The sequence below is a fragment of the Adiantum capillus-veneris genome, chromosome 14 (assembly GCF_014529385.1).
Source record: "Adiantum capillus-veneris isolate H3 chromosome 14, ASM1452938v2, whole genome shotgun sequence".
Taxonomy (NCBI): domain Eukaryota; kingdom Viridiplantae; phylum Streptophyta; class Polypodiopsida; order Polypodiales; family Pteridaceae; genus Adiantum; species Adiantum capillus-veneris.
In genome coordinates this window covers 115,306,617-115,328,756 of record NC_140944.1, presented here as the reverse complement: position 1 = coordinate 115,328,756, position 22,140 = coordinate 115,306,617, and the positions used below count along the sequence as shown (strand labels likewise).

The following is a 22,140-nucleotide window of genomic DNA, read 5'->3' as shown; positions in this document are numbered from 1 at the left end:
GAAAGAGAGAGAGAATGCTTTTGCTTTCATGTTTTGACTCTCTGTGAGAGAGAGAGAGCAATTGCTTTTGATTTGAAGCTTTTGGGGCTCTGCTTTTGGGCATCCCTTGTAACCTTTAAATTAGTGGTGAGGGCCTCACTTCTCAGAGCATCTGGACGCAGAGTCTGAGAGTGAAACCCTAAACGCTCTCTTGTACTTTGATGATTGATTAATACAAAGAGAAATACCGAAAGGGGCGCCAATCTTTGGGGCCAATATCTCTAGGCACGGAACTCTGCCGGGCCAGTGCAAATCTATTGTGATCTGTGAATTGTTTTGAAGTGGTTATTTGGTGCTGTCGCGGTTGATTCTTGACTTGGAGTGTCCAAGTTTGTTACATCAATAAATCCAAAACCACTGAATTAGCTATCTCAGATTGCCCATCAATTTGCGTGTCACGAGGACGTGGCAATTGCTAACTTGAGTTGTTGGTTTCTTTCCGATGATTTTTGTTTAATTTTTGGGACCCTCTTTTTGAAGTTGCAAATGGTCGGACATTGTATGGCTAGTGTGAAATAGTAGTTTTACCCGGAGACGGGAAGTTGGTCGGCAGTGGAATTTCAGTAGTAAAAGTAGTAAACGGGTGTCTAGGCTCAGCTCAAAGTCATCTAGGTCCCCTCACTGTACTTAATAAGTTTGTGGATACTACGAAATTAACTCCATAGAGGCACAGGACAAGGTGGGGTCACCCAGAGAAAATCACCCGAGAACTGGGCTACATTACATTTTTGGATGCGGTCCAGTGGTGAAATATGGCCAGATGACCAGTGAGAGTCCAATAGAAGCATCTCCTAAATTTTAGGGAATTGCTATTTTGGGCCACGAAATCTGTTCGCGTCATTAGCTTCAGAATGACAAGTGGATCATTTTATTACTTTACTTCAAAGTCAAGCTGATACACCAGTTGAGAGATTTTTAAGCAGGAAGCCCAATGCGGGAAAATTGCATGCATGAGTGCCAAGTGGTACTTTTTGGCCAATTTACCAAGTCTGGGAGAGCAGAACTCGTAATTGACTTTTTGGAGTAATTTTGGAGGCTGATAACTCTGCTTTTCAGCCATTTCTTTGCATTTTTGAGCTTCCAATGACTTTACCTAGGACCAAGGAGCTCATTTTTAGCATTGGAAGGCATCAAATGCGTGTTTACATGGCTGTTTTGTTGCTTTTTCAGCGATACGCAGGCATGGAACTCTTCTCCTTTTGCATTTATTTGTTCACAGATGCATTACAGGTCAAGTGCAGGAGAGGGGGGCGCTTGATTTATGTTGGGGGGATGCTTCATTGAGAACGTGTCACAGGTTAAGAGCTACTGTGTGCTTGCCTATCCTCTATGTACCGTGAAGTGCAAGTACTTAAGCCTTGCACAACGTTCATTGCTCTCTCTCTCTCTCTCTCTCTCTCTCCCCCCCCCCCCCCCCCCCCGTGCAATTATGTGATGCCCCACAAGAGGGCTGTAACAAATTGTTGAGGTGTTGACCCACTGAAGAAGGGAGCTACCGGCTGAGGGGCCTAAACCCTAGAAAACAGAAGCAACAGAAGAAGAAAGCAGCAGATATCCGCCGACCTGATGACGTGGCAGATTGTACGGATTTCCGGATTTCACGCTGAAGTGATGACGTAGCAAACTGTACGGATTTTCGCGTTTTTGCGCTGACTGTTGACGTGGTGTTAGGTCGAGCGGAATGAATGTTTACGCTTTGCTCAAGATGAGTGCTCCGAACTGTGCTCAAGGTTCCTTTTGTTCTTATGGAAGGTAGAGCCTTTCGTTCTTAATGAGAGAATGCTATGATCACAAACAAAGTGAATGGACACTATGCGTGCAAGTGTATGAGACTGAGATATAGAGAGAGAAGAGAGGTACGACACCAGAGACGTAAAACCCTCCTCCGAAGGCCCCACTCTCGTCGGCGAGAGTGGTCTACTATTGATTGCACAAACCGGTACAAATTGAATGCATACTAGATTGATGACGACGACGGTGATGGCAAGACCGATCTAAGGACTGAAATCTGCAATCTTTTATTTGCTGTCCAAAAACGCTATGAGCTGAAATCTGCTGTAATCCAAAAACGTTGATTTTGAGGTTGCTTCTATAGGTCTTTGTCGCTGAAAATCTGCATGTTTTAGGCTGAAAACTGAGGTTCTTAAAGGCTGAAACTGATGGTCTTTCCGGGCTGAATCTGCTACTCCTTAGGGCTGAATATGCAGGTGCTTCAATGCTGAAAACGCCATGTTGAAAACTATCAAAAACGCTAGGTGTTGGGTCTCCAAAAACGCCAGGGGCTGAAGCTTCTGGCGGTGAAGATGTGGGATCAAAACGCTAGGCTTGTGGTCTTGCTGTTGCCGGAATCTGCAAAGTAAATCGTTGGCTGATCTTGATGGGAAAAGCGCTAGGTCTTGCAATCTGCAAAACGCTAGGCCTTCTAATGGGTTCTGCTGAGAAGTTGCCTGTTGAGCAAGGTGCTCCTGCTGCCTCTTCTGCCAAATAGTGCTAGTCTAGGTTTGCTTATATACAAACTTACTCAATTTGCCCTACCTACTTTCCAACAAAAGTCACTTGAAAATAATAAGTGAAAAATATCAAAAATAGGGAAAATAGGCTAAATGCACTGGAAAATTCCCCTGAAGGATTCTAATGGATTCTGATGGGAATGCTTATGATCATGTTGTGTGCAACTAGAGGATATGCATCTACACTAAGTGTCTGGGCATGCACGGTCTACGAATAGACTCACAAAAATGCCAGATCACCTCTAATCTAGACTGACTGGACTGATTGAACCCTGATCATGCTGTAGCTTGTCCACGGACACATAGGGTTGGATGTGTCACGTGACATCCCCTCCTTTTCAAAGTGAGGTACTGGTACCGAACTGTATGGCGCCGAGGGAGATCGCCAATAGCATCCGGAATCCTAGAAGCGACTCGTCGCCGGCCCACTTTGATGTGTGGATCTTGCGATACTTGAACTTCATAAAGGTCTGCAACGCTTGCTTCTTTGGGCCGCGCCGAAAGCGACAGTCTTCTGTGGCTCCTTCGATACTTCAACTTCGTCTAGAGTCTGTTTCTTTCTTCTTCAAGAATCTCCATGGCTGAAAATTCCTGAAACCATTTCCAACACACAACCATGAACATACCCATTTCATGTAAAGTGAGTGGAAAAAATCTCGTCTTCCTCAAAGATTGTGCATGCAATGTAGATGAACAAAGAGACGGAGTGCCAAACCGTTCACCACACACACGTAAACAATGAGATCGAATCTTTCTCTTATGATCTAAAACAATCAACTGTGGCAATTCACAACGGAGATGCCCATGCTTGGTGCTCATACTTTTATGTTCTCGTTCTACGAATGTGTCATGCCAAGGAAGAGACATGGAATGTGACTTCCTTGAATGCATACTTTTCAGCTTTTCATGAAAAATCCGCATACATTCGTGCTCATCCATGAGTGAAATGTGCTCAACATACAATATGTCATGCCTAGAAAAGGGATCACATAAAGACGCTGACTAAAATACATGAAACGATCATGAATGAAACACTCGAACAATGCGTGCGTATGAATCATGCGAACACATAATACTTCTTGTGAGGGTTATTTGGACCTAGGCTCGAGAGCCAAGATCGGTTCTTCCTGAGGGGGTTCTTTGGACCTAGGCTCGAGAGCCAAGATCGATCCTTCGTGATTGATCGAATCTGCAACGTGATGAGCTTTGCTAGTAAAAGCATCAACTAACTCATCATCCTTGTGAACAATCGCGTCATCTTCATGCAACTCATCATGCTTGTGAGAAATCACATCTTGATCATCCTGCAAATCATCATGCTTGTCATTGTCATCCAAATCATCATGCTCATCATTATCATTCAAATCATCATGCTTATCATTGTCAATCAAATCATCATGCTCACCATTATCATTCAAGTCATCATGCTTATCTTTGTCAATCAAATCATCATGCAAATCATGCGTGTCTTGCTTTGGAGAAGTAGAGACTGAGAGAGTCTCCTTTTTCCGATCCTCTGCAAACTGCGTCTGCACAATAGAAAAGAGTCGCAAGAACTCTTTCATGTGTTTGTCGCTCTGTTCTTGTCTTGCTTTGTTCTCGCGGTCATATTTTGCTTGCCTTTTCGTTGTTCTCGCGATCAAATTGTGCTTCTCTTTCTTTGTTCTCGCGATCCAATTTGGCTTGACTTTCTTTTTCTTCCTAGTCGTATTTACGCTCTATGGCTGTCATTTCTTCTGCGTAGGCCTTTCTGTTTGCTTCTCTTTTCGCGTTTCGTGCTTCGCGGTCTAACTTCATATCCATCACCATCTTGTTCGAAAGCCTCCATAGGAGTTAGTGCAATCCTTGGCGTAGATGGGGAAGGGAGAGGGTCGGAAAAACCTCCTGGTGTGGAAAATTCTTCTTCGCCTCTCTCATGCTCATCACCTCCAAGCGAAGTATCCATTCCGCTTCAAGTGATGACCATCCATTGAAGGCGTAGGTTCTTTGGTCTTGGGTCTTAAGTTCACGAGGAACTTGGGTTCTTGAGGGTCTTGAGGTTCTTCTTTCGCTTGCAATCTGTGTTCGAGAAGGATCTTCTCTTCACCTGAGATCTGCTCTTTTCCGCGGGCGCACCCCTTGGCGGCCTTGCGCTCACACCAAGGTTGCTTTTTCCCACCTCACGTCGATTGGCCGGCCGCTAAGTGCACGGTCCGCTCTCAATGAGTGAACAGAGGCACAAGGGGAGGTTGGACAAGCCCTTCTTTCTTGGGATTCTTGTCACTCTTCAAAAACACGATTAGGAATCGACACACCCAAGCGAACTTGGGTTCGTGCGACCGCAACAAGCAAAAAAGATATCTTGTGATTCTTGTGGTTCTTTCCTTGAGTGATACAGAACACTGCCAAAGCTCTGATACCAATGTAGGGTGCAACGGAATGAATGTTTGCGTTTTGCTCAAGATGAGTGCTCCGAACTGTGCTCAAGGTTCCTTTTGTTCTTATGGAAGATAGAGCCTTCCGTTCTTAATGAGAGAATGCTATGATCACAAACAAAGTGAATGGACACTATGCGTGCAAGTGTATGAGACTGAGAGATGGAGAGAGAAGAGAGATACGACACCAGAGACGTAAAACCCTCCTCCGAAGGCCCCACTCTCGTCGGCGAGAGTGGTCTACTATTGATTGCACAAACCGGTACAAACTGAATGCATATGACTGATGCAAGTCTAGGCTAGATCGATGACGACGACGGTGATGGCGAGACCGATCTAAGGGCTGAAATCTGCAATCTTTTATTTGTTGTCCAAAAACGCTATGAGCTGAAATCTGCTGCAATCAAAAAACGTTGATTTTGGGGCTGCTTCTGTAGGTCTTTGTCGCTGAAAATCTGCAGGTTTTAGGGCTGAAAACTGAGGTTCTTAAAGGCTGAAACTGATGGTCTTTCCGGGCTGAATCTGCTACTCCTTAGGACTGAATATGCAGATGCTTCAATGCTGAAAACGCTAAGTTGAAAACTGTCAAAAACGCTAGGTGCTGGGTCTCCAAAAACGCTAGGTGCTGAAGCTTCTGGCGGTGAAGATCTGGGATCAAAACGCAAGGTTTGTGGTCTTGCTGTTGTCGGAATCTGCAAAGCAAATCGTTGGCTGATCTTGATGGGAAAAACGCTAGATCTTGCAATCTGCAAAACGCTAGGCCTTCTGATGGGTTTTGCTGAGAAGTTGCCTGTTGAGCAAGGTGCTCCTGTTGCCTCTTCTGCCAAATAGTGCTAGTCTAGGTTTGCTTATATACAAACTTACTCAATTTGCCCTACCTACTTTCCAACAAAAGTCACTTAAAAATAATAAGTGAAAAATGTCAAAAATAGGGAAAATAGGCTAAATGCACTAGAAAATTCCCCTGAAGGATTCTGATGGGAATGCTTATGATCATGTTGTGTGTAACCAGAGGATATGCATCTACAGTAAGTGTCCGGGCATGCACGGTCCACGAATAGACTCACAAAAGTGCCAGATCACTTCTAATCTACACTGACTGGACTGACTGAACACTGATCACATTCTAACTTCCTGTCCATCATCATCTTGTCGAAAGCCTCCATAGGAGTTAGTGCAATCCTTGTCGTAGATGGGGAAGGGGGAGGGTCGGAAAAACCTCCTGGTGGGGAAAACTCTTCCTCGCCACTCCCATGCTCACCACTTTCATGCGAAGTATCATTCCACTTCGTGTAACAGACTTGGACACTCCAAGTCAAGAATCAATCACGACAGCACCAAATAACCACTTCAAAATAATTCACAGATCACAATAGATTTGCACTGGCTCGGTGGAGTTCCGTGCCTAGAGATATTGGCCCCAAGAATGGCACCCCTTTTGGTATTTCTTTATGTATTAATCAATGATCAAAGTACAAGAGAGCGGTTAGGGTTTCACTCTCAGACTCTGCGTCAAGATGCCCTGCAGAGTGAGCCCAAACCGCTTATTTAAAGTTTTTACAAGGGATGCCAAAAGCAGAGTCCCAAAAGCTTAAAAATCAAAGCAAAGTGTTTCTCTCACAAACCTCTTGAGGGCTTTCTATTAAAATAAAACAATGCATCTCTCTCTCTCTCTCTCTCTCTCTCTCTCTCTCTCTCTCTCTCTCTCTCTCTCTCTCTCTCTCTCATGCCCAAATTGCGTCGCCAAAAGCTGGCTTCTGCTTTCCGTAATTTCCGCCGCAAATCTCGGAATGTTCGTACTGCTACCATGTGGCATTTCTGTCGCCCGAATTAGGGTTTCAGCCACATTTAGGGTTTCAGCCACATTTAGGGTTTCAGCTAACAATTAGGGTTAGGGTTTCTAGAATTAGGGTTTTTGTAGATTAGGGTTTTTGACAGAAATTAGGGTTTGCAAGTTTTAGGGTTTTCAGAGTAGCCACGTCATCACTTTGTGACATACCCCCCTTCTGAAAGCATTGTAATCGCCCTCGATTACGCCTGCAAAACAGACAGAGGCCATAAACCGTCTTAGCAGACACTAACTGTTAGTACCTACGTACTAGGAACTGTTAGTACCTACGTACTAGGAACACACATCTAGCACATGTACTAATCGACAGTCACATCACATGACATCACAAAACATCACTAGACATCACAGGACATCACATGACATTGGATCTTAGACCATGATGTATCGGCAATGTAGCTAGCAATCGCATCTAGATCCAGTGGGGACCTCATCGATGTCCGATTGACTAACCCCTATTGCAACCATGTCTATTCGAGATCAATCAGACCAAAATGCTGTAGTCATTTCGTCTATCAATTCCCGCACTTAAAAGAAGTCAAGAACAAATCAGTATCATAGTCAGGAATTCCATTTCATAAAGTCATACAGCAGAATACTGTCAGCTTTTAGTATCGCTGAAGCTCAAAGAGACATCAGTGACTCTAGTTTCTAAATCAAGGCATCTGTCGACAAAGGAGCGGAGTGACTCCCCTCTTGTGCATCCCACTGCACCAAATCTCCGGCCAAGTTGAATTTTGGGTTCCATTTGGAGTAGACTATGCTAAACCAAAAGCATCGAGGTAAAGTTTCACAATCTGAGGAGTATCTGCTAGGTCCTCCTCCTCCATCCACTTCGCATCCAATGCAGGATAGTTCTTGAACTTAACCAAGAACCGCCTTCGGACTTTACCTTTATTCTTCATATTCTTATGTGGCAAAATGAACATGACTTCACAATGGTATAAACCAAAAGTTTCTTAAAGACAACTTTTTTCCACCAAACTTGTGCTCTTCCAGGTGCTCTTGTCATTGGAATTTGTTTTGGACTTTTTCTTTTGTTGTTCTTTCATGAAACATGTAGTAGGTCATGTAAGTTACAATGTCTTTACCACACTAAATCACTGACCTAAGTTGCCAACTTATAAAATTCCCTTTAAATAAAACCACAAGAGAATCTTCCGTTTTCACTTTATAGGAAAGATTTGCTGAATTGTACTCTTGCAAGACTCTATGTAGAAAATGTGGATACTCTTGTAAGTTACAAAAGGTTGAAAAATTCTCTAGAGGATCCCATGTTTAGGAACAAGGATCTCCTCATTTTCTTCCACTTCGGGTTGCTCATCAAGCTCCCCATCAGCAGGCACATCACCCTTAAAAGGTTTTAAGAGACTCACATGAAATGCATTGTGAATCCTCCAAGTATCTGGCAGTTTCAGTCGGAAGGAGACATCATTTATCTTTTTCGTGATCTGGAAAGGCCTATAGTATCGCATACTAAGCTTTGGAAAAAGCCTCTCCTTTCCCTTTTTCTTTCTCAGGCGTGCCTTCTCAAAACGTAAGAGCACCTAATCATCCTCCTTCAATTTCAAGTCGCGACGATGGCTATTCGCTGCCTTTTTCTGTCGTTCTTGAGACTTCTGTAAAGTCTCGCGAACCTTGGCAAAAGCCGTATCTAAGTCTCGCGTATATTCATCCACTTCAAAAATCATATCTTTCGTGTTTGGAAGGGTGGAACCTTCGCAGCACCTTCAACAATCTCAAATGGCGCCTTCCCCGTCGAAGAGTGTATCGTGTTATTGTAGGCAAATTCCACCAAAGGTAGATACTTTTCCCATTGAGTCTTCTGATCTGAGATATAAGACTTCAATAAATCTAGAACCACTGAATTTTCAATCTCAGATTGCCCATCTGTCTGCGGGTGGAACGATGATGAGAACTGCAACCGCGTGCCAATGTTCTCCCAAATTGCCTTCCAAAACAAACTCGTAAATCTGGGGTCCCTGTCGGAGACAATCGTCTCAGGCATGCCATGTAATCTGAAGATCTGGGCCACAAATAGTCTCGCTCAGTGATCCGGCTTGGCTGTTTTCTTCACTGGAATGAAATGAGGCTGCTTGCTAAATCTGTCAATAACAGTCTAGATACGATCGTGACCACTTTGTTTCTCGGGAGATCAAAAATGAAATTCATTGCAATACTTTCCCAGGGGCGGGTGGGTATGGGTAAAGGCTGTAACAATCCCAGTGCTTTATGCTTGTCAAACTTGACCTTCTGGCATACTAAGCAGCTGTGCACAAACTCTTCCACATCCTTTTTGAGTCTCAGCCAAAAGAAGTATCTCTCTACCCCTTTCATGGTGGTAGCAATGCTGCGGTGACCCGTAAAAGGTGGACAGTGGCATTCAGTCATAACCTTTTCCCTCAACGGCTGTGTAACGCACAACATGGTTTTTCTCATCAAGTAGCTTCCCGAATGGAGTATCCCGCAAGTGTCTCCCCATCCCATATCCGTGTGAAAATATCTGCAAAATCTGTATCTGTGGCATACTGGTCGACCATATCCTCGAAGCTCCTATGATGTATCGCGGAAATAGCCAGAATGAACGGCTTCCGAGACAAAGCATCTGCCACCACATTCTTCTTTCCATGCACATGGACAATCTGGAAGTGAAACTGTGACAAGATGTTCGCCCATCGCATCTGCTTTTCCGAAAGCTGCTTTTGTGACAAGAAGTAGTGCAAACTCTAATGGTCTGTAAAGACAGTAAAATCTGCTCCGAGTAGGTAATGCCGCCACTGAGTAAGAGCATGGATAACCGCCAAAAGCTCTTTCTCAGAAATCTGTGCTGTCATCTCCGGCCTTGAGAACAATCGGCTCTCGTAAGCAATGACATGGCCTTCTTGCATTAAGACCGCATCCAGACTACGACCACAAGCATCACAATATACTTCAAATGACTTCTGCAAGTCCGGCAAAGTCAAAACTGGTCCTGTAGTCAATTTCTCTTTCAATGTCTGAAAGGTAGTCACCTCTGTGGATCCCCACGAGAAAGGGACTCCTTTCTGTGTCAAGATATGCAAAGGGGAAGCAACCTCTGCAAACTTTCGAATGAACCACCTGTAGTACGAACACAGTCCCAAGAAGCTTCTAACTTCATGGACATTCTTCAAATTGGGCCAATCACGTATAGTCTCTATTTTGGCCGGATCCATTTGCACTCCTGCTTCTGCTGAGACAATGTGTCCCAAAAAGCGTATCTTTGGTAGGAAAAATTCACTTTTCTTTGCATTAATCACTAACTTGTGATCTCGTAATGCTTGAAAGAACTGAAGCAGATGATCTCTGTGGTTCTGCCTCATTCTTGGAGATGACAATGATGTCGTCAAAGAAAGTGCCAACAAATAGCTTGTACTCTGGAAAAATCCTGTCCATCATCCGGTTAAATGTCGCACGAGCATCGGTTTAGCCAAAAGGCATCACCAAAAACTCAAATAATCCAAAAGTCTTCTGAAAAGCTGTCTTGTAGACATCTCCCGGCGCAATTCTGATCTGATGATATCCACTCTTCAGATCAATCCTGCTGAAGCATGAGGATCCTTGTAATCTGTCGAGTATATCATTGATCCATGGAATCGGAAATCTGTTCTTGATGGTGATTTTGTTGAGAGCTCTATAATCGATGCACATTCTCCAAGATCCGTCTTTCTTCAAAACCAACAACACTAGAGAGCAGTATGGTGAAGTACTAGGCTGGACAAGACCCTTTTCCAAGAGGTCTTTCACTTGGTTCATAATCTCTTCATTCTGTGCTCGGCTCACACGATAAGGTGGCCGGTTCGGTGGTGTGCTTCCAGGTATCCGATCAATGGTATGATCTTCAGGACGAGCAGGTGGTAACTCGCCTGGTAGGCCCTCTGAGAAGCAATCGGCGTGAGAGTGGAGAAAATCTTGTCGTTCTTTATCAAGTTTAGACATATTTATCCTATCCTTATCGCTCAATTCTTTCATAAAGATTGAGTAAACAAACAGACTGGACTCCATTAATTTAGAAATGGTCGAAGCCGATACAATAGGGACAGACTCGCTCTTCAGATTAATATCGAGTACAATAGTTCTGCCCTTCTATGTAGTCAAAGTCGCTTTCCTCGCCCGATAATCGACCACAATATTGTTCTTGTGGTACCAGGGAATCCCTAAGAGAACATCACAACCCTCCAAAGGCATTATGAAAAAGTCCTCATGCCCCAAATACCCCTGACAATGCAACCGAAGTTTGCCAATGACAAGTGTAATGGCTACGTCCCTGCCGAGTGCCGCAAGAACTGCCTCCGCAAGTGGTCCCATCCCATCGGGAGTGATCTCGAGCCGCGCCGCCAATTGCGGTGAAATGAAGTTGGCCTTGGCTCCTCCATCAAAGAAGATCAGGGCCTCTTGATCTTTCACTTTGCCCCAAGCTCGGCAAAGTTCTGTACTCTCATCCATGGTGTTGGGATTGGTACCCACACAATCTGGAACCAATCCTATTTTCATCTTGTCTTTTCGTCCACGTTCCTCAGTTGCTCTCGAACTCTCAGGCCTATCGTCGTCCTTATCGGTCTGTTCTTTCGGTGCCTTTTTAGGGCACTTCGCGGAGATATGTCCATGTTCCCCGCATCCAAAGCACTTCCCCTCCTTGATGAAGCGAGCTCGCTCTTGAGGAGTAAGCTTGGGTCGTGCATCCTTCTTCTCTGGGTTGCTCTTTCTCTTTCTACTTTCATTCCGAGAAGTTTGTTTGGCTCGTTGTGTCATGGCCTCATCGATGGGGTAGGTCAGATTGCCAGAGTGAATGGCAAAGCCCCGCTTCGCATGACTCATCAACTCCTGAATAGAAGCTGACTTCTGTTCCAAGCAGTGATCTCGGATCTCTGTAGGTAGACCCAAGGTGAACCGCTCAATCTGTTCTTTGAACGAGATCTTCTTGAATGAAGAGGCGGGTAGAAAAGAGCTCCAGAATCTCTCACAGTAAGCATTTATTGTATATCTCTCGGTCATCCGAAGATGGTTCCAAGCAGCTCGTATATCGCGTTCATACTCTTGCGTCAACCAAGAAGAAATAAAAAGCTTCTTAAATTTCAGCCATTTCACTGGCGCAGTCTTGTTTAAAAGAAGCGTGGACCACCAAGTTCGAGCATTCCCCTTAAAGTAAGAAGCAGCTCTCCGAATCTTGGAGTGCTCTGAGTAGCGTTCTCCCAAGAAAGCGATGTCAAACTGCTGTATAAAAGACAAGGCCTTCGAAGCATCTGAGTATCCTGAAAAAGTGTCAAATTTGATCGACTGTCCACCTTCCTTAAACTCTCTGACTTGCTTGCTTTTATCTTCCAGAAAGTCATACTGGTTGGCTTTATAAAAATTCTTCTTGTTCGCATAAATCTTTCCGTCATCGGAGTTTGTATTGTCTGTAGACAGTCCTCTGTAGAACTGTAAATTACTGGGCGAGATTTAGACTTCTTTGCCTTTTTCTTGCCCTTTCCGAAGCGTTGTTTCTTGCTTCGCTTTTTGCCTTTTCTGTCTTCTTCGCTCGAATCTGAAGAGCTAGAAGAACTGTAAGAAGAAGAAGAAGAAGAAGAAGAAGAAGAAGAACTGGGTACTCCTTCAAAGTGAACACGCTTCTTCTGTTTCTTTGCTTTGTCAAATGTCGACCGACGACCCAAAAAACCCGGGAAGTCAGTGCCTTTCTTCTGCTTTTTGCCGTGCTTTTTGGCTTTCTTTTGCGCGTCAAAAAGCTGAGCATTCCGTGCATCAACCACCTCTTCTAATTCCTTCTCTAAATATTGCTTGTGATCAGGAGGTTTCTTGAGAGCGGGTTTCGGGGGTGGTGGTGGTGTTGTTTTTTGCCACTGTGCATGCACTTCTTGAAAAGAAGTCTCGCTCATATATTTTGCCAATTTCGGATCCTTCGCAAAACTGAGCATCATCTTTGTTGCATCGCCGATCAATTGACGACGCTTCATCTCTCATTGCTCCGCCTGAGTAGGCCGAGGCGGGCCATACTCTGCCGGAATCTTCGTTGTGATCACTGCCCGCATCTCTAGATGCAGAGGGAGTCTACTGATCCTTGCGTGAAGCCATAGGTGCTGCGGAAAAAAAATTGGGAATCCGATATCTCGCAGAAGAGAAATCGGCCGTGCTCTGATACCACCGTAACAGACTTGGACACTCCAAGTCAAGAATCAATCATGACAGCACCAAATAACCACTTCAAAACAATTCACAGATCACAATAGATTTGCACTGGCCCGGCGGAGTTCCGTGCCTAGAGATATTGGCTCCAAAGACTGGCGCCCCTTTCGGTATTTCTTTATGTATTAATCAATGCTCAAAGTACAAGAGAGCGGTTAGGGTTTCACTCTCAAACTCTGCGTTTAGATGCCCTGCAGAGTGAGCCCAAACCGCTAATTTAAAGTTTTTACAAGGGATGCCAAAAGTAGAGCCCCAAAATCTTAAAAATCAAAAGCAAAGTGTTTCTCTCACAAACCCTCTTGAGGGCTTTCTATTAAAATAAAGCAATGCATCTCTCTCTCTCTCTCTTTCATGCCCAAATTGCGTCGCCAAAAGCTGGCTTCTGCTTTCCGTAATTTCCGCCGCAAATCCCAGAATGTCCGTACTGCTGCCACGTGGCATTTTTGCCGCTTGAATTAGGGTTTCAGCCACATTTAGGGTTAGGGTTTCCAAAATTAGGGTTACTGGCAGAAATTAGGGTTTGCAGGTTTTAGGGTTTCTGCAGAGTAGCCACATCATCACTTTGTGACACTTCGGGTGATGACAATCCACTGAAGTCGTGGGTTCTTAAGTTCACGAGGAACTTGGATTCTTGTGGGTCTTGGTTCTTGAGGTTCTTGAGGGTCTTGAGTCTTGAGGTTCTTGAGGTTTCTTCTTTCGCTTGCAATCTGTGTTAGAGAAGGATCTTCTCTTACCCAAGCTCTTCTCTTTCCCGCGGGCGCACTCCATGGCGGCCTTGCGCTCACACCAAGGTTGCTTTTTCCCACCTCACGTTGATTGGCCGGTTGCTAAGTGCACGGTCCGCTCTCAATGAGTGGAAAGAGAACAAGGGGAGGCTAGACAAGCCCTTCTTTCTTGGGTTTCGTGTCACTCTTCAAAAACACGATTAGGAATCGACACGCCCAAGTGGACTTGGGTTACGTGCGACCTCAACAAGCAAAAAAAAAAGTAAATTTTGTGGTTCTTTCCTCGAGTGATACAGAACACTGCCAGAGCTCTGATACCAATGTCAGGTGCAGCGGAAGTGAATGTTGAACTTTGCTCAAGATGAGTGCTTTAAACTGTGCTCAAGGGTTCCTTTTACTTACGGAAGGGAGAGCCTTTCGTTCCTTTAGTGAGAGAGTGCAATGGACACAAACAAAGTGGTGAACATTGTGAATGAAGGTGCATGAGAGTGAGAGATAGAGAGAGAAGAATACGACACCAGAATGTTGTCAAACCCTCCTCCGAAGGCCCCACTCTCTATGGCGAGAGCAGTCTACTATTGATTGCACAAATCTCTACAATGCTTTGAGCTTGCGGACGATGTGGACGACGACGAGACGGGCTGAAATCTGAAAACGCTAATGGTTGAAATCTGCAAATCTTGTATCTGTTGAATTTTGACTCTATGTCGGTGATGATGTCGACGACGACGATGCGACGACGATGCGCTGAAAACACAGATGCTGAAATCTGCGTTTTCTGGGCTGAATCTGCAAACTATGCTGGATCTGACCGTGCGGCGAGGATTTGTTGCGGGAAGGTGAGATTTGCGAGGTTCGGGATTTGTTCTGTGGCGAGTCTATGCTGAAAACTGAAAACACTGGTGTTCTTCTGGATTCTGTCGCGATGGAACTGCAAAACGCTGGTTTGTCATGCTGCTCCAAAAACGCTAGGCTGAATTGTGTCTTGCGGTGGAAATCTGCCAACGTTGGGGCTGATCTTTGATCCTGCTGCAAAAACGCTAGGTTCTGCTGTGTCTGCCAATGCTGGGGATGAACTGCAATGCAGAAACTCCAGGCTTGGGGGATGGCTGAAAACGCTAGGCTTTGTAGATGCAAAAACGCTAGCTCTGCTGATGTGGGGAGTCTTGCTGAGAAGGTGCCTGTTGAACGCGAAGTTCTTGCTGCCTCTTCTGCCAGATTTGGTGGCGCTAGGTTTTCTTATATACTTCACTTGCTAATTTGCCCTACCTAGTTTCCAACAAAAGTCACTTAAAAACAATAAGTGAAAATTGGCTAAAATAGGGAAAATAGGTCTATGCACTGTAAAAATGTTCCTGATGGGTTCTGACTGTAATCCAATGATCATGCTGTGTGCAACCAGCGGATATGCATCTACTCTAAGTGTCTGGATATGCACAGTCTGCGAACAGACTCACAAAAGTGCCAGAACACTTCCTAATCTAACTGAACTGAACCCATGTCATGAAGTAGCTTGTCCACGTACACATACGGTTAGATGTGCACGTGACAAAGACGCACTATCATCTGATTCCTCGTTCTCTGGAATGGTTTGATGAACGTGCATCTGGTTTCCTTAGTTCGTCGGAACCCTCTGATTCTTCATAGTCGGGTGATGAGCTGTCATCCAATTTCCTTTATTCATTCTGTTCACTGGCAGACTCTTGCCTTTTTAAGGTGGATAATATCCTGTCCGTCGCATAAGTCAATGAGCCGGCATGCATTCCAAATCGTTGCTTAGTCATGTCCCACAAGTCTCTGAATGGAGTCAGACTTATGGTTTAAAGCATGGTCTTGGATCTCTTTAGCAAATTACCGCTCAATCTGGTCTTTCAAAATAATCTTCCGAAACGAAGACACTGGCAAACAAGTATCCCAAAACCTCTGGTAGTAGTCATCCTATGTATCTTTCTCAGTGATGCCAAGTCGTGAGGACATCTCTTGCATATTCATCTAATATCCAAGTTGACGTGAAAAAAAGAATTTTAATCACGTCGCAGGTGCTTCTTTGCGTAACAACAGAGTAGACCACCATGTCGATACAATTCCTTTCAAGTAAGATGCTGCCTTTCATACCTTGGGTTGTTCTGAGGGCCGTCCTCCAGAGAAGGCGACGTCAAATTGTTGTACAAGCCTGAAACTCTCTCTCCATTCTATATCCGAGTAAAAATGTGAGGAAATTCAGGATCTTTGGCGTAGTGGTCAACCATATCCTCGAAGCTTCTGTGATGAATCGCGGAAATAGCTAGAACCAAGGGCTTTCGAGACAATGCATCTGCCATTAAATTCTTCTATCCTTGAACATGGACAATTTGGAAGTGGAACTGTGACAAGATGTTAGCCCATCGCATCTACTTTTTCGAGAGTTGCTTCTGTGACAAGGAGTTGCGTAAACTCTGATGATCCGTAAAGATTGTAAAATCAGCTCCGAATAAATAGTGTCACCACTGTGTAAGAGCATGGATCACTGCCAATAGCTCTCTCTCATATATCTGTGCTACCAGTTCTAGCTATGAAAACATCCTGATTTCATAAGAAATAACATGGCCTTCTTGCATCAAAACTGCTCCCAGACTATGACCAGAAGCATCACAATAAACTTTGAATGGCTTTTGCAAGTCTGGCAAAGCCAACACTGGTTCGGTAGTCAATTTTTCTACCACAAGCATCACAATAAACTTCGAATGGCTTTTGCAAGTCTGGCAAAGCCAACACTGGTCCGATAGTCAATTTTTCTTTAAGTGTCTGAAAAGCAGTCAACTCTGTTGGTCCCCACGTGAAAGGGACTCCTTTTCGAGGCATAAAATGCAAAGATGAAGCGATCTCTGCAAACTTCCGAATGAACCGCCGATAATAAGAACAGAAGCCCAAAAGCTTTGAACTTCGTGAACATTCTTTAGGTCAGGTCAATGGCAAATAGTCTCGATTTTTGCCGGGTCCATCTGTACACCTTTTGCTGAGACAATGTGTCCCAAGAAATGTATCTCCGGTAAGAAAAACTCATTCTTTTCGGCATTGATAACCAATCTATGATTCGGCAACGCCTGATAGACCTGTAACAGATGATGTCTGTGCTCTGCTTCATTCTTGGAGAAAACTATAATGTCGTCAAAGAAAGTGCCGACAAAAGATCGATACTCTCAGAAAATCCTATCCATCATTTGATTAAATGTTGCTGGAGCATTCGTGAGTCCAAAAGGCATCACCAAATATTCATATAAACCAAAAGTTGTCCGAAAGGTTGTCTTGTAGACATCTCCTGCAGCGATTCGGATCTGATGATATCCACTTTTCTCGGCCAAGTTTTGTAAGTTTGGCAGGGTTAGGATGTTAAGAGTTCTAATTTGGTCCTTTTGAAGTTCCACATTAGCAATTTGTGACATACCCCCCTCTTGAAAGAAGAGTAGTCATCCGTGATCAGACCTACAAAACTCAATCAGATTCTTTAGTTCCACAATCCGAGGGTCATCTAATCATCCAATCATCTCATCCCATATCGGAGCTCTTTATATTCTAGCGTAGCAAAGTTAGCCATCACATCGAGACCGCATTGATCTTTAAAGGTGCGTCTTGATGCACTAAGATTACATACCCAAGCAATCTCACCCAATTTGGAAGTAATGATGCGCCAAATTCATATGTTTCACAAATTACAATGTAACACAGATGATTTGAGATGCAATTACAAGACAGAGAGACAAACTCACCCATGAATAGCGCCCCCCCCCCCCCCCCCGGAACCGAAGTTTAGGCCATGAGATCTTCAGAGGGCGAAGTATACAATCAAATGTCCCCCAGACCTTAAGCTCTTGGATAGTCGAAACTTGCTGGGACAAACAATTTTTCTTGTAGTGGTGATGGCAGTCCTATTGTACAACGTTCACACTGGTCCTCCATGGATATTAGCGTAAAAAAAGACACCGGAAGATAGACATCTAGGAACCTTTGGTTGTAGTCTTCCATGGTTTCCGTGGCAAGCATTTTCAAGTTACCCCATTCTGCCAAAAGCTGCACTTAGAGTAGGGATATCATGCGACTCCGGGAAGAAATATTCTTGAAAGTTGGCAAGTCCTCGGAGTGTGCAGCTTGATAGCTATAGAACTCCATCATTGCATAGCATTGTCTTTGAGAAAATCAGCGGCTCGAGAGATCTTTGATTCTTTAGTGTAGTTCCCTAGGGCATAGATATTGTCAAACTGCTGCAGGATGTAAGGCTTTCTTTCTATCTTTCACTCTCAAAAAGGTGAAAAATTTCACCGTAGATCCACCATTCTGAAAGTCCTTGGGCTGATGCGGTGCAAATCCAAGATGCGGATAATAGGGGAAGGCATACGGGCTCCAATCATTATACCCAGGTGGCGGTGGCAACGGTGGTGGGAAAGGAGGTTGAAATGGAGAAATCAGATGGCTGCACCATGTTCATGAAAACTTCCCCGATTGGAATAGAGGACTATGTAGGTTGTCGAGAGCAGCGTAACAAGAAAAATTTCGTGTGTTTCGTCGTTTCGAGGCGTTTCGTTTTGCTTCGTTTCGAAAATGCCAAGACAAAACACATTATGAAACACGTATGTTTTTAGGAAACCTAATATTTAGTAGTCTAGCAGGTGGATACATCCTATATACATGGTCATACAAGTAGTAAAATATGTTGCACATCATATACCGTATGGCTAATTTTGAAATTTGAAAATTAGACCTTTTTTTTTTGAACCTGAGAAATGCGTCTCGTCTCCTCGTTTTGAGTTTGTTTCGAAAAGTTTGAAGCGTTTCGTGTTTCATTTTGTTTCAAAGAGACGAAACGCATTTTCTGGTCGAGAGGAAGCCCTTGCACTTTTTGGGTGCCGAAGGAGGAAAAACCTGAGGCAACATAATTTGCAACATGTAGTTCAGAAACTGCTACAAGCTCTGTAGAATTCGGAGGTTCTGTTGAGGGTGCCTTGAGGTTATGTCATGGACTTTGTCAAGGAGGAACTATAGGTACTGTGTAGAATCAAGAAGCGCCATCTTGCTCTATCTGTTCTTGAAAGGACTGGTATGCTTTCAGAAAAGCAGATGCCTGAAACTCTGATACCTCTCTAACGAGAGGGCACCACATGGAAACTGAAAGAACAGATTGGAACAGACTTTTACATTTCAAAACAACTAAAGAAAGAGAGAGAGAGAGAATCTACGCGAGAGACACGGACTGGCGGAGTTCCACTCCCAGAGTGCACTGGCCCAAAACCCGGGCGCCCCTTTTGCTATATGCCAATCTCTTTGTTGGAACCAAAATTCTCCATGCTGCACATAAAATTTCCTCCTCTTCTATGTCTTGTACTTGCATATGTAATCCTTTTTGGAATGACGAGCATTGATTTCTTTGTTCAGTTGTGTTTGAAGTGCTAAAGTCTGTTCCAGTTGTGCTCTTTTGAGTTGGCGTGTGGTTCTCTACGGTTACAGAGATGAAGCATAAAGATTGATCAAGGTGGTCATTTAAGAGCTTATGTCTAGTTCGAAACTTGAGCATTATAAAGCTGCTTCAGTTCTGAAGATTGTATGGACTACCGTAATGCCTGTCATAGACTGCACTTCCTTGCTCTACGTTGCAATGTATATGAGTCATGTCCTGGTTGGAGATGGTGGGCCCTCTTTATACGGTGAGCTTGCTGCACAAGACTTTTGAGAGCCTGACCCTGTTTAAAGCTGGGCAGTGGGCAATACATGGTTAGGTACATAAGTCAGCAGAAGAACTCCCAGCAAAGTAAGTTTGTAGCCCCGGTTGTAATAACATCTGCATGCATTTGAAAGGTCCAGCTGCTGTACTAAATTCACGAAACTGACTGGGTTTTATTTGTTGGCAAGAGTAAGTTAAAAATGCCTTTTCTATTTGACCTACGGAGGTGCTTTATCATTTTCATCAGTATTTACACTTTTTTTAATCAACTGAGCAATTTTGGTTTTGGAAAACTAACATGAAGTATAATGTATTCTCAGGCTTTTCATGAAGACACTTGTGTGGGGACTATTGTCTGCAAGATGGGCCAGCACAGAAACACATTCAGGGGCTACATAGCTATGTTAGTGGTTATTAAACCGTTTCGGGGGAGGGGAATAGGTAAGGGTAATGGTAATGCTATTCTTAAAGAGTTTTCAGGAATGTGAATTTTCAACAATGAAGTGAACAAAGAGATTCTGTTTGGATTTGTGTATTTCTCGATGTACTCCTGTCAACTCTTCATGATGTGAAAATAGGGATGATATAGACTTAATTGAAAGGTAGCCTTTGTATTGAGCTGTTTTCAACTTAACAAGTTTTTAAGGCACTGCTGTCCCAAGCTTTTTGTTGTTGAAAGGGGAACAACTTGCCACAAGCAAAGCTTTTTTCTGCAGTTTAGTTGTTTGTTATCTTGATGCTTAGCAGTCAAAACACTCAGCCATGTCTGATAGTGATGATTTCGAAGGCAAGGTTGGAATCTCCAACGTTTAGGTTGTGACGTGTCAATCTTTTGTTATGCTTTGATTTAAAAATCTTTCATATAAAAATTTGAAGTTTTGCAGGCAAGGTTGGAATCTCCAATGTTTAAGGTTGCGACGTGTCACTCTTTTGTTGTGCTCCGATTTCAATATCTTTCATATAAAAAATTGACTGATATGTCAACAAAATAAGTTCTTCCCTTTATCATCCACCTCATCTGAGCTGATTGTAACATTCTTTTATCCACAGCTACGGAGCTTGTGACCAGATCAATCCAGAATATGCGTGACGCAGGGTGTGAAGAGGTGAGCTGCTACCGATTTCTATCTGTGAACACTTTTAATAAGGCAGGGTTGTTGTAAGGTCTGTAAAAGGTCGTGAAGTTTAATTATATATTAAAATTTACCTGCAAAGTGCACTTGCTGCAGGTGACTCTAGAAGCAGAGGTAACAAACAAAGGTGCTTTGGCTTTATATGGAAATCTTGGTTTCACTCGTGCTAAAAGGCTTTACAAATACTATCTTAATGGGGTAGATGCATTCAGATTAAAGCTCCTGTTTCCACTCCCATATGACCAAAGAATGCTGTCACAGTTCGACGAATTGTCTTGCCAAGAAAGTGGACACCACGATCATATCGGCTGTCACGGTCAAGGTCACGGTCATGATCATGGTCATGGTCATGCTTGTCACCATCATGATCATCGTCACTCCCATGATCGCAGTAATCACAGTGGTTGCAATCATGGTCATCATCTTCATAATGATCGTTGCAGCCATGCACATTAGCATCCTGGTAGACTTGCAGCTCCTGCTATGGGTGTTCATGATGAGCACCACCGATGTTCACACGGTCCTGAAACAAGGGCAGCCGAAGTTCTTATAAACAATTAAAAAAATTTGTTGATTCATTTAAGTGTTCGCCCTCCAAGCAAGAACAATGGATCACGGCAGTTAAGGCATGTGTATAAGAGCATCTTCAGAGCATAGCGCATCTGCCCTGTACTTGTACGCATTGTACGTGCAGAACTTATTTTTGAGAGAGGCCACTGTATGCTTTAGAAGCTTCTGATCTGAACTGATTCATCCATTGAGAGCTTCCAAGATGGTTTCGTTGTCCATTATGCCATTCAGAGCCTCTTCACCCAAGTGCAATGGATTGTCCTGTTGTTATCTAGCTTTTTTTTGTGGATCCATTGTTTCACTTTTCACTAGAAATTATATACTAAATGTTTCTTTTAAAGCTCATTGCAGCCAAGCTTGTGAACTTTGTAACTGTATTTTGGTGCCGTTCAATGGAGCGGAGCATGTCATGGTGATGCGGGTGCATTCCAAGTAAAATTTCACTTGGCATGGAGTTTTTGTTGCTGCGAAACTGATTGCAAAGAGGAAAAATTGGCCTTAAGCATTTGGTAATTAGTGCTCTGACTCCATTGGATTTCCTCTTAATTTCTGAATAACTTTGCCTTCGCTCTTGCATTGAACTTGCAAGGGCCATCTATCTAGCTATGGGGTGTGCAATTTTGGCTTTGCTTTCCTTATTTTCCATATTGAAGATGATGTGAGTGATTGTCCTTTTAAAATGTCGGTAGAAGTAATCTCAAAAAATTGAGTATCATGTTTGTAATGATTTTTCCTCATGGAGTCTTGTAGAACTCAGGAGGATGTTGATAATCCAAATTTCACTAGCATAAATGCAGACCCACACACAAGTACACACGTGTACATGCATATAAAATGTTATGCATCTCTCTCAAAAGAATTAAAACACGAAAATGGTTTTGATGTGTGTCAATTGCCCCCCCCCCCCCCCTCCCGGCCCCCTTCTCATTTTCCAGCATGGTATTTGAGCACACATGGCTTGTAGCTCCTAAGATTGGAGATAGGATTAGAGCTATTAGCTTTCCATG

The 22,140-nt window shown here is 43.7% G+C and overlaps 1 protein-coding gene across 1 annotated transcript in view; it reads left to right on the top strand.

Annotated features, from left to right (window-relative positions):
* LOC147442980 (N-alpha-acetyltransferase MAK3-like) overlaps window positions 1-21,422 on the top strand; it is a 37,366-nt gene extending 15,944 nt beyond the window's left edge. Inside the window, exons 2-4 of the mRNA XM_086528940.1 lie at window positions 19,751-19,871; window positions 20,481-20,536; window positions 20,660-21,422. Coding sequence (XP_086385066.1) covers window positions 19,751-19,871; window positions 20,481-20,536; window positions 20,660-21,019 — 537 coding nt within the window. The 3' untranslated portion in view covers window positions 21,020-21,422. The remainder of the gene's footprint in view (window positions 1-19,750; window positions 19,872-20,480; window positions 20,537-20,659) is intronic.
* The last annotated feature ends 718 nt before the right edge of the window (window positions 21,423-22,140 follow it).